Source organism: Podarcis raffonei, chromosome 3 (assembly GCF_027172205.1).
Source record: "Podarcis raffonei isolate rPodRaf1 chromosome 3, rPodRaf1.pri, whole genome shotgun sequence".
Classification (NCBI taxonomy): domain Eukaryota; kingdom Metazoa; phylum Chordata; class Lepidosauria; order Squamata; family Lacertidae; genus Podarcis; species Podarcis raffonei.
Window position 1 is genome coordinate 92431373 of NC_070604.1, and position 12383 is coordinate 92443755.

General features: G+C 42.4%; 1 protein-coding gene across 1 annotated transcript in view; it reads right to left on the minus strand.

The window, feature by feature from the left end:
• XDH (xanthine dehydrogenase) overlaps window positions 1-12383 on the minus strand; it is a 68735-nt gene that overhangs the window by 44345 nt on the left and 12007 nt on the right. Inside the window, exons 4-9 of the mRNA XM_053383009.1 lie at window positions 9744-9852; window positions 8860-8986; window positions 5811-5872; window positions 3960-4028; window positions 2458-2520; window positions 1781-1867 (exon numbers count right to left, since the gene is read on the minus strand). Coding sequence (XP_053238984.1) covers window positions 1781-1867; window positions 2458-2520; window positions 3960-4028; window positions 5811-5872; window positions 8860-8986; window positions 9744-9852 — 517 coding nt within the window. The remainder of the gene's footprint in view (window positions 1-1780; window positions 1868-2457; window positions 2521-3959; window positions 4029-5810; window positions 5873-8859; window positions 8987-9743; window positions 9853-12383) is intronic.

The window sequence follows — 12383 nt, forward strand, 5'->3', positions numbered from 1 at the left end:
ACTTCACTTTGCAACTTTTTTAAAAAATATGGTCCTTATAAGTCCCCCATATCCCTAAAAAGCCACAATTTCATAGTCCTTAAAAGTTACTTTCTAGTCAAAAGCAGTTCTAAAAACACTGTATCCTTCGCAGAGTTATTTCAGAATTCTTTACCCTTAACGTGCTGACAGTCTTCCCACTGCTCGGCTTTCCCTGTCATAGGCAGACCGTTCCCAGGTTTTAGAGGCAGCGGATATATCTTTACTTCCCTCTTTTCTTGCAGGTAAATAATGCTCAAATTTCTCCCCTCCGCTCCTGCAAACAGGAGGGGGAACCGCTTTTTTGATGTTGGATTTTATGCCTTCAAGAAACGTCTTTCAAAGTTACAGCTTTACAGTCTCTTTGCTTTGATCTATTTACAATCCGGAAAGGCAGACTTCCTGTTTGTGCCTTTCCCGTTTCGGTGCCAAAATTTCTCAAAATTTCCTCCGATCAATTCGCTTAAACCTACTCACGGGTAGTTGCTTTAGAATCCAATTATCCAGAAAGAAATCAGCGCTCTCCGACCATGGACGTGCGGCTTCACTCCGCGGAAAGGGTAGACGACTCTCAGCCCCGCGCCGCTCACCCCCGTCCCATTCCGACGCCTTTAAAAAGGCTCCTTCGCAGCTGGGGGGGGCGCAAATGGTGCCCGCCGAGTCTCCAAGCTCACAGGCTTCACCGCCTATGATTTTTTCGGGTCCCCGCTTCGCCGCAGCAGCAAGACCCAGTCCCGCGGAGCCGATTCCCTCCGGAGCTCAGAGGGAATCCGCCATTAGTCGCTGGTGCTGACTGGAAGTCGAACCTCAGCCACTTCTTATTCCATGTACCTTCATAAAGAAAGTGAGACCTTTCAAATTTGCTTAAGGGGGCAGGAGTGTGATTGTCATGTGTAGTTTGACCCTTGAGCAGGTGTTTTTCTGCCAATACTCACAGGAACTCAGTTCTGGCACCTCTCAGGTGGGCACCTTTGCCATTATAAGAGAACAAGGTATATATTCGTGGTGAGTTCCGGCACTTCTTTTTTCTAGAAAAATAGCACTGCCCTTAGGTGAGTTTTGTCAGGAGCATCCATAGAGCAGCTGGAGGAATGAAGTTTGGATGGGATGCATGTGCTAGCCTCATGTTCAGATGTCCATATCCTCATAGGTCAGGGCTGAGGAACCTTTTTCGTGTGGCAGGCCTGATCTCGATCTCCACCATCCTGCTGGACCAACTTTGAAAAGTGGGCCAGACCATGCACCTGTCAAGTCATTTGACATCAAACTGAATGCACAATATTGTCCCAAGACAGTTGTGAGGGACTGTGTGCTGATAAGCTAGCAAAAATAAACCTCCGAGCACGCCGCCATCTCTGTACAAGATTTATTTCTCAGCTTCAAAGTAGTTTACAAGAGTTCAAACACATACATCCATCTCCTACGAGTCAGATGAATCGTCTGGCATCTTCTTGTGACGTCGCCAGCACACCCATCTCCTGAGTTCACGCCTCCTTTTTCCTCTGCTCTGTGAGTGGCTGGGTCCTGGCATCGGCTCCCCCCTCCCAGCTTCCTCCTCTGACGTGGAGTACCTGCTTGGACTCTCTATACTTGTCTCCCTCCCCCGTCGTTTCCCTTGCAGCCTCCAATTCCCTGACAACAGTGCATCATCTCAACATGTTCTCAGCCCATGCACAGAAGTCAATGGATAAATAAATCTTCCTTGCAGGAGGAACACCACAAGAAAGTCATGAGAAGAGAAGTCATGAGAAGTTATTCTTACCAATAACTCTGGTGGGAATATCGGCTCCTGGGTAGGGTCTAAAGGCTGGAACTCAGATGGATTGAACAGCTCTGAGGAGATCAATCCCTGAAGAAATTGTCATTGGTTAGTGCATATATATTTTTTCTCACTGTTAAAGAAGATTACTATTTGTATGTCCTTTACAAAACATATCAATATTACTAGCCCAAGACAGAGCAGTAAAAAATCCTCATAGTGATACTTTTAAAAAAAAATAAAATCCTTGCTATGAAAAGGACTTGAAACAATCACAATATTTGTTTAATAATGAACATTTAAATTTTTGATATACTTATCATGGTATAAATAGCTATATAGATACACATTACATCAATAGCATGGAAGCACCTTGGTCCACAGAGGACCTCCATGACCTAACAAGAACAACTGCAGTTGAATTAAATTATGCACTGCTTCTGCTAACTCCAATTCACAACCAGTTCTCCCAACAAGATACTCAGCTCACTGTTAGCCTCCCTCCCTCAGAAATCACTCACTATGTTGCAAAGGCTGCTGGGCACACCATTTCAAGACCAAAAAATAGAGGTATAGCTTCATCTGTACTTTGCTTAAGCATGGCTTGATATTCTATATATTTATTTCAACAAAAGAAGATGGAAGAAGAGGAACTACAGTAATAGGTTTGGGGCACTTACAGTATTGTTCTCTTTTCCATTCATGCAACAGCCGTTCACTTTTTCTCCACAGCAACCCTCACCCTATTTGGAGGGGAGAGAAAGAGCAACATGGGAATCAGGAACTTTCTTACATGGAGATGAAATGTCATTTGTTCTCTCTTTCCATTTAAAACAGCAACTGCTAAGATATAAGGCACACATAAAAGATTTAAAAGGACACACACTATTTTAGACGATTACAAACCGAGAAAATCCTAACAAATACAGCTGTCCTTACCCTACTTACTTGAGAATAAGCCCCACTGAAATAAGTATGTTTTAAATACAGTGGTACCTCTGGTTATGAACATAATTCATTCTGGAGGTCCGTTCTTAACCTGAAACTGTTCTTAACCTGAGGTACCACTTTAGCTAATGGGGCCTCCTGCTGCCACTGCGCCGCTGGTGTGTGATTTCTGTTCCCATCCTGAGGTAAAGTTCTTAACCTGAGATACTACTTCTGGGTTAGCAGAGTCTGTAACCTGAAGTGTTTGTAACCCGAGGTGTTTGTAACCCGAGGTACCACTGTAGAGCAAACTCCCAGGCAGGTGTGCATATGGTTGCAGACATATGTTTATATCCAGGAGTGCCAAGAGACAAGTTCTGGGGTACTGGTATACCAGACCCGTAGTCAGCAGGTACCCCAGACTCTGGGCTTTCTTTTCTTTTTTCTTTTTTAAAAGTAAGGCCAAGACTCAACTAATAAGGTTTACTAGGGGATACCAGCACAACACAGCTTTCCCCGTCCTTCTCCCGGATCCCATTTACATTCCACTCTGAAGGGTCAGGAGTACCCCCAAAAGAGAATGTAGGTGAGGAAAGGGGGATCAGTCCATCTGACAAGCATAAATGCTTGTGCACGTTGCTGAATTCATCCCTAAGTCTCTGACCCTTCTAGAAAGAAATTTATGAAGCAAAATGTTCAATCAACCTTCCAAGTTATTTTTGTGAGATGACCCTGCCTGGCTGCTCCCACCTTTCAGTGTTTTTAGCCAATGAGTGAAGTCGGAGCTGTGATGCTTAGTGCATAATATATAATCATATAGCATATTAAGAGCATAATCATTAGCATGTTTACTTGAAAGTAAATCTGAGTACATTTAGTGGTGCTTAGTCTCAAGTTAAGTGTGCACAGAATTGCAGTCTAAAAGCTCCTGAAATCCCAATACTACAGTAACTACTATTTCCTGAAACCTGACATGGGAATCTCAGAATATAACCAACAAAATTTAAAACCTGTTTTAATAGTCATTCTCCCTTCCCCGAGAGAATCCTGGTAGTTTTGAGGGAGCTAGGAAATTTTTCAACAGAATTCTCTGCACCCTCAGCAACCTGCAATAGTGATTTGGGGAAAGACAGGTATGAAATATCCTTATTGCAGTGATTTAAAGCAGATCACTCAAAATAATAATAATTTTCTCCTCTTGGAAATATATGAGGGGTTTAAGAGACAACCGGCATTAAACCATAAACCAACTTACCACATTATTTTGCTTTCCAGCCATGCAGCAACCAAGACCATTAACTTTATTCCCACAGCATCCCCCATCCTAGATGGAAAGAAAATAATAATAATAATAATAATAATAATAATAATAATAATAATAATAATAATTTATTATTTATACCCCGCCCATCTGGCTGGGCCTCCCCAGCCACTCTGGGGAGATGTTTCAAAAGAAGCTCCATCAAAGCTATATTAATTTAACACATTTGCTAATGAAGCCATTTAACCATACAGATTTAGGGCTCATTCATTCATTAAATGTGGAAAGTAAGGTTCCCATACCTCCATTAATTCTCCATAGTCCGTATGGAATTCTGCTACAAGTCCGCTCACCTTTTCCAGGTGGGCAGCGTTGCAGCCAGGCATCCGGGGCCCTGCAGTGATCCAGGGGGGGCTGGAACTGGCGCCCCCCACATCACTGTCCAGGCTGCGTCACTAGTGCTGGGCAGGGGCCCGCCCATGGTGGTCCTGCTGACCAATCAGCACCCATGGGAGGCATGGCCATGGGGAGCCCTCCTCTCGTGCCCTTCGCCGGATCTCCCAACCCACCCATCCTCTTTTTATGCTTTTCTATGACACAACCTTGCTATGGACAAACGTCAGCCGCCATATTGTTGGGGCCGCGTGGGAATTTTTCCCACTGGGCAAATTGGCACCAATCATTTGGCTTTCGCCTCCCTTATAGCAATCATCACAACTTTGTGAGATTAGGCACTGGGTAAGCCTTTGTTTGGATTTTGGGGAGGTTGTAGTCTCCACCTGCCCCTCTTCATTAAGGGTATCCTGTTAAAGGGGTCCGTGGGTCTGGGTTCTGTCTGATGCCCAGACATGGGCTAGTGCCATGCCATGACCCCAATGGGGACCCCACAGGGTGCCCCTATTTTATTTATAGGGCTCCCCCTGTTGGTGGTTTACTCTTAGATGGACTCCCTGCAGAAGGGCAGGAGTCGAAATACAGCCTGGCTTCACCCAATGTCTAAGCTAAACCGCTCACATCTGTAACCAATATAGTTGTGGCCTATTTGAACCCATAAACCTAAATACTTGCATCCGTGTGTTTATTATCCAATAGGGAACTGCGGATCACGGAGCCTTGGCACGCAAATCACTGCCTATAGACATTTTCCCCTCCCTTGATCCAGATTTTCTTATACCATCTCCTTTCTGGAGCATCCCTTTCCCTAAACAGACATAAATTAATGAAGTGAACACCAGTTTGAAATAAATTTGCCAACATGGGATATCATCTTCAAGGATGTTTTCTTGTACCAGTCCTACATAAATGAATAGGAGCCATGGAAGGGCAGAGTGTTCTTTCACATCCCATATTAATTTCAATAGAGTTTGCACCAGAACTCCTCCAAGAATCATGATCTGTTCCAGAAAATCCAGACTATGGAACAGATCTTCCCTGCCCCCATTAGAAGTGCTAGCTCTGTAAAGCAGAGGTAGGCAATGTGGAATGTGCCTTCCATATGTTGCTAGACCACAGGTGGATTGGAGTTGGAGTCCCACAACATCTGGAGGATGCCATGTTCGCTACCTTTGCTGTAACAACATTTGTGGCAAGATTGCTAAAAATTGAAGAGGCACTGGAGAAGTGAAAGCAAATTGGTTTGTATCCAATGTTAGTCCTGTTCAGAGTAGGCCCACTGAAATTCAAAGACATGACTAATGCACAACCATTAATATGAATGGGTCTGCTCTGAGTAGGACTAACACTGGACACAGCAGACCAACTTTTTCTATTTTAGGTGTATAATCCGTTGGCATTGATCAAAAGCTAGCCTAACTCTATGAAATGTTTTGATCTCTGGCTTCTTACCTTTGCAAATGTCCGGTAACCCTCCAGAATGGGCCTGTATCCAGTACAGCGGCAGAGATTTCCTAAATCACCAAATCAAGTTGCAGAGGTTAGGAGCCACTTAAGGATGTACAAGAAAAAAAATGATATTTATATTGGCTCTGCTCTACCATGGAGGACATTAAACTTTATGAGGATATCCAAAATTCACCCCCAGAAGCCTTCGATGCCGAAAAGGCTTTTGATAATGTTTCTTGGCGGTTTTTACTACAATGCATGAAAACAGTAGGAATAGAAGGACCATTTTTGGAAGGTATAAAAGCAATATATTCAAGCCAAAGGGCTAAACTGATTATTAACAACAATCTTACCAATTCCTTTACAATTGCGAAAGGCACGAGACAGGGGTGCCCGCTGTCTCCCCTTCTATTCATCATGGTTTTGGAAATAATCGCAAACAAAATAAGGAAAACATCAAAAATAAGAGGTATAAGAATTGGAGAAAAAGAATACAAATTAAAGGCTTACGGCGATGATTTGGTACTGTCATTAGAGGACCCAATAGAAAGCGCCAGTAACGCCCCAGAGTTATTAGAGGAATTCAGTAAACTGTCTGGGTTTAAGTTAAATAAAATAAAAACTAAAATTTTAACAAAGAATTTGGCCGAAGATGTAAAAAAACAGCTAGAGTTAAAAACAGGTATCAAAGTGGCAAAAAGGGTAAAATACCTGGGAATATGGATCTCCCCGAAAAACATAAATCTAGTAAAAGATAACTACACTAAGGTCTGGAGAGAAATTAAGAAAGACCTAGATATTTGGAATATGTTAAAACTATCCTGGACAGGAAGGATGGCCGCGATTAAGATGAGTATTCTTCCGAGACTATTGTTTTTATTCCAGAACATCCCGGTAATTAGAGGTACGGCATGCTTTAAGAATTGGCAAAAAACCTTAGCTAAATTTATATGGCAAGGGAAAAGGGCAAGAATTAAATTCAAACTCCTCACGGATCTAAGAGAAAGAGGGGGTTTTGCAGTTCCGAACTTAAAACTTTATTATGAGGCTGCCTACCTTTGTTGGATAAAAGAATGGGCCATTTTAAAAAACACAGATTTGCTAGACCTAGAGGGATTTAACATCAGATTTGGCTGGCATGCTTATCTGTGGCATGACAAAGAAAAAGTCCACAAAGGCTTCTCTAATCACATCATTAGAGGCTCATTACTCGAAGTCTGGAACAGGAATAAAAAGCTTATTGAAAAAGACACCCCTTGGTGGCTCTCACCAATTGATATCCTAACAATTAAAAAGTTAAATTTGGAATGTGAAAGATGGACATACGAAGATCTCCTAGTTAAATCAGAAAGAGGGTGGAAAATTAGACCGTATGAAGAGTTAAAGGACAAATTAACTGGATGGATACAATTTCACCAAATTAATGCGTTATGGTACGATCATAAAAAAACAGGGATGAGTGAAAAAAAGTCCAGGTACCAGGTGGAAATCTTAGAAAGTAATACTAAACTTCTATCCAAAATGTATAACCAACTGTTAGACTGGGAAACTAAAGACGAAGAGGTGAAAGGAGTCATGGTCAAATGGGCCAGAGACCTTGGATATAACCTGGAGTATGACAGGTGGGTAAAACTTTGGAAGAAAGGTATGAAGTTCACAGCGTGTGCTGCTCTCCGAGAAAAAATGGAGAAAATGATGTATCGTTGGTACATCACCCCGGCAAAACTGGGGAAGATGTACAAGACCGGAGACAGCACATGCTGGAAATGTAAAATTAAAGAGGGTAATTTCTTCCACATGTGGTGGACCTGTGACGAAGTGAAAAGATTTTGGGGACAAATTTATGATGAATTAAAAAAAATATTGAAATATACCTTCCCCAAAAAACCTGAAGCGTTCCTTTTAGGTATGATCGGAGAGGAGATCAAAAATGAAGACCAAACATTCTTTCAATACGCAATGGTGGCTGCCAGGATTTTATTAGCGCAAAACTGGAAAACCTCTAACATCCCCACCGTCAGAGAATGGCAAATGAAACTATTCGAGTATATAGAATTAGCGAGAATGACACAAAAGATCAGGCATCAAAAAAATGTAAAGCTCATGAATGATTGGAATAAATTTTTAAGTTACATTGAAGTTAATTTGGGTATTACTAAAATCACAGTGGGCGGAATTTAAAACCTGTGATGTATAGAGCTGATATAATACAACTGCAGAAAGGTTACGAGTTTACCTAGCCTAAACTGAGATGGAAGGAAGTAAATTGAGTGATATTTGTAGGTTTGTTTGTTTTATGTCTATATGTGTTACTTCAGTTTTTCTTCTCTGTTGACACTATTTTTTCTCTTTTATCTATTACTTTTTTAATGTCTTTGTGCTCTTTGATGTTGTTTTCAAGAATTCAATAAAAAGATTATAAAAAACAAAAAACAAAATTCACCCCCAGAGAAAAGAATAAATATCATTGTGGTTCTATATAACTTTGAAAGTGGGGTTCCTATCTCAAATGGCACCACAACCATAACCTCCAGGTAACACAGAATTGACCTGAATTGTTTGCCAAACTTCCTTTCCAAATGTTTGCCCAGCTTTGCTGCTACATTACTAGTTAATCAATTTTGCCTTGTAAGCTCTCTACCTTACAAGGATTATCTGAGGGCCAAATGGCAAAAGAGATGAAGAAATTTTGTGCAGTATTTTCCCTAGCAATTTTTTAAAAAATACAAGATGATTTACCATCCCCACCCCTCAATGATCTAATTCAATCAGCAAGGACAGTCTAATTGGAATGCATGGGGGGTATGTTAACTTTTTATTTTAGAAAGGCACACATATTCTGCTGAGTCACAATGACAGGGCCATTCCCACCACTGCCAAGGATGGCAAAGCAGCTGAAGGCAGCTGGCTTTCTTTTCTTAATATCCAAGGGGTAAGGTTGAACATGTAACAGCCCATCACTTCTCCAATCATATATGCAGCCCCCTCCCCAAAAAATCAAGTTGTGTTGTGGGGGTTGGAAAAAAGTTAGTAAGGTTCAAAAACCTTTCACCTTGGAAAGCATCTTCAATTGCTTCCATTTTGGGTTCAGGCTGATTGCGAAGGAGCGTGTACATGGACATAACAATGCCAGGAGTGCAGAAACCACACTGAGACCCATGGCTTTTGGCTATTCTTTCCTGGAAGAATGCAAGGACAGAAGGCTCTTATTAGTATGACAATGGCCCCCTTAGTTGACCCAGGACTGAACAACGTCTTGCCAAAGAAGGCACAGAGTTCAGAGGCCTAATTTCTTAAGTAATCTCTAACCACATCTACAGTGGTATGTGTGCAATTGTGCTTTATCCTTAATGGAAACACCATGCTTAAACACGTGCCTAAAACATGCACATTCTTCATTTGAGGATTCACTGCCAGTAGTGATGTACTCAACCATAATCACGATAATATTTCTTCTTTCATCGGTTGAAACTTTGAAGAAAAAACACATTCATACGCCTACCCATGTGCACAAGAGCACAATCTTGGTGCTGTTGCTAAGGGTTTCATGCAGTGTCCATTTTTCCTGTGAGACTTCCCAATTCACCCTGCATAGTTTGTCAATACATAGTTGCGTTAACTTTTCAGCTTGGTGCCATCAGTAAATGTAATAAGCATACTCCTGCTTTGCTCCCAAAATGACTACCAAATAGCTCAGAAGGGTGCGACGACTTCATCTTGATGAACTGTATCTACTCTTGGTGAACCATACACTTTTCTCCAACTAGAGAGCATCCTCCTCTTTCCTTTAGCCAGCTCCTTGACTGCCATACAATGCCTGAATTGATTGGGAAAGGGCTTACAAAACACATAAGGCTTAGCAATTCACTGTGCCTTGAGCAAGGTAATATGGAAGGGCAGGGACTGTTAGAATGTAGGTTCAACTCCACACCTTACCTGCACTGGGTGCAGCCTTGTCTTTGTGCTTCCTATGCCTTCAATGGTAGTTACTGCTACATGGTGGAGAGCACAGATAGGAAATAAACAAGCATTTGCAGAAAAATGTCTAGAGCCATGAGTTAAGGAAGTTGTTCACTTTGTAAAATTGCTTGCTGGTAACACTAATGAAAGCCAATGGGCTGTTGGCTTCTACTGAAACTGCACACACAACATTGGTCAGAAGCAAGTTGTCCTAGCAAGCAAATATTGCAGAAGGGTATGCAAATTAGGCTGTGTACACATTGCCATTTCCTCTGGCTTCAGCATTATATGTACAGGATGTGTATACTTGTGAAGAGATCCATGACCTGGAACATGGAAGGCAGATTGAGAGTATATTGGTAAAAATTGTAGGAGAGGGAAACAACAGTGACCTTACTATAGGTGTCTGCTATAGACCTCTAAGCCAGACTGAAGACTTGGATGATGCCTTCCTACAGCAGATTACCAAACATTCAGAAAAGGAGAGATATAGTAGTCATCGCCGAAGAATTGATGCTTTTGAATTATGGTGCTGGAGGAGACTCTTGAGAGTCCCATGGACTGCAAGAAGATCAAACCTCTCCATTCTTAAGGAAATCAGCCCTGAGTGCTCACTGGAAGGACAGATCCTGAAGCTGAGACTCCAATACTTTGGCCACCTCATGAGAAGAGAAGACTCCCTGGAAAAGACCCTGATGTTGGGAAAGATTGAGGGCACAAGGAGAAGGGAATGACAGAGGACGAGATGGCTGGACAGTGTTCTCGAAGCTTCCAGCATGAGTTTGACCAAACTGTGGGAGGCAGTGGAAGACAGGAGTGCCTGGCGTGCTCTGGTCCATGGGGTCACAAAGAGTCGAACACCACTAAACGACTAAACAACAACAACATAGTAGTAGTCATGGGATACTTCAACTACCCCAATATCAGTTGGAACTCAAACTCTACCAAGAATACAAGGTCCAACAAATTTCTCCGTTGCCTCACTGACAATTACATATCCCAGAAAGTGGAAGAAGCAACAAGGGGATCAGCTATCTAGGACCTGGTCCTCACCAATAGGGAGGAACTGATTGATGAAGTGGAAGTACTGGGAACCTTGGGAGGAAGTGATGATGTCCTCTTGAGTTTCATGATACAGAGGCAAGGGAAAGCTGAGTGTAGTTGGACATACACTCTGAACTTTAAGAAGGCTGATTTCAAGAAGCTTAAGAAACAACTGCGTGAGATCCCATGTTCCGAAATACTCAAAGAGAAGGGAGTCCACGATGGATGAGAGTTTCTGAAAGGTGAAATACTGAAGACACAAGGCAGACAATTCCAACAAGAAAGAAAAATGGGAGGCATTTAAAGAAATCAGTGTGGCTGCATAAGCAGCTTACAGATGAGCCGAGATGCAAGAAGGGCACGCATAGGGAAAGAAAATGGAAATCACAAAGGGAGAGTACACAGGAGTAATCAATAGTTGCAAGCCCTCTGCATGGATAAGATTGAGAAATGTGATTGGGCGACAGAGAGAGGGTGGAACTGCTTAATACCTACTTTGCCTCTGTCTTCACCCAAAAAGAAAGCAGTGACCAACCTGGTGATAACAGGATAAATGATGCAAGGAGAGAGCTGCAGCCTGAGATAGGAAAAGAAGTGGCAAGTTCCTTTACAGTAAAGGAATTCAAATATCCAGGGCCTGATGAGCTGCACCCAAGGATTCGAAAGGAGCTTCTTTTAAGCCAGGAAGGTGTACTGTACATAGCCTAAGTGGTGTAAATCCAACTTGGGCTCCAACCCAGATAGAGTCATGGGCTGCAATGTATTCTATGCAACTAGAAGCTCAAGACATAGGATGGAAGTGATCGCTGTGCCTCTTGTGTTGTGAGATGGATGGGAAGGTACCACACACACTCAAGCACTACAGGCAGATATCACATTGGATGTGCACACAGATAGACATCCACATTCCATTTGAGCACATGATTCCCAACCCAGGAAAGGAATTCATGCTCAGAATTTCACAGGAAACCCAATAAAGTTTCCTCGTTCCCCAGCCCCCAAAATGCTGAACAATCATTTCCAAAGCAAGACTATACAAACTACTAAAGCCAACATTCTGAAAATGGGTGAGTTTGATAAAAAAAGGGTGGGCTATGAACTCCTAAAGATTTAGATTAAGATTGTGCTGCTGTGAAGAGAAACAGGGCAAAGGGAAGCAAAGCAGGGAAGATGAGCTAAGAAGAGACCAAGAGAAAAGTAGATTCACTCAGTATACGGATGCTGAACTTTGGCACAAAACTGTCCATTGCATTAAAGCAAACATTAATCTTACTAAGCAAACAAATCTGGGAAAGGCCAGTGGGTTTTAATAAGCACCCTTATCAGATGTTAAAGCTAGGAAATCAAGATAACAGCAGGGGGCAAAACATTTGGATGTGCCGTAACATATGGCAATAATGTATTTTGCCATTTCTAGGAAACCAAAAGGATTGCACAGGCCAAGGGTGATGAAGCTGCCAGCCCCTAGAAGTTGCTTGACTCCAGCTCCCATCGTCCCTGATCATTGGCCATGCTGGCTGGGGCTGATGGGAGTTGAGAGCCAAACCATACCTGGCTCCCCCTACTCTATAC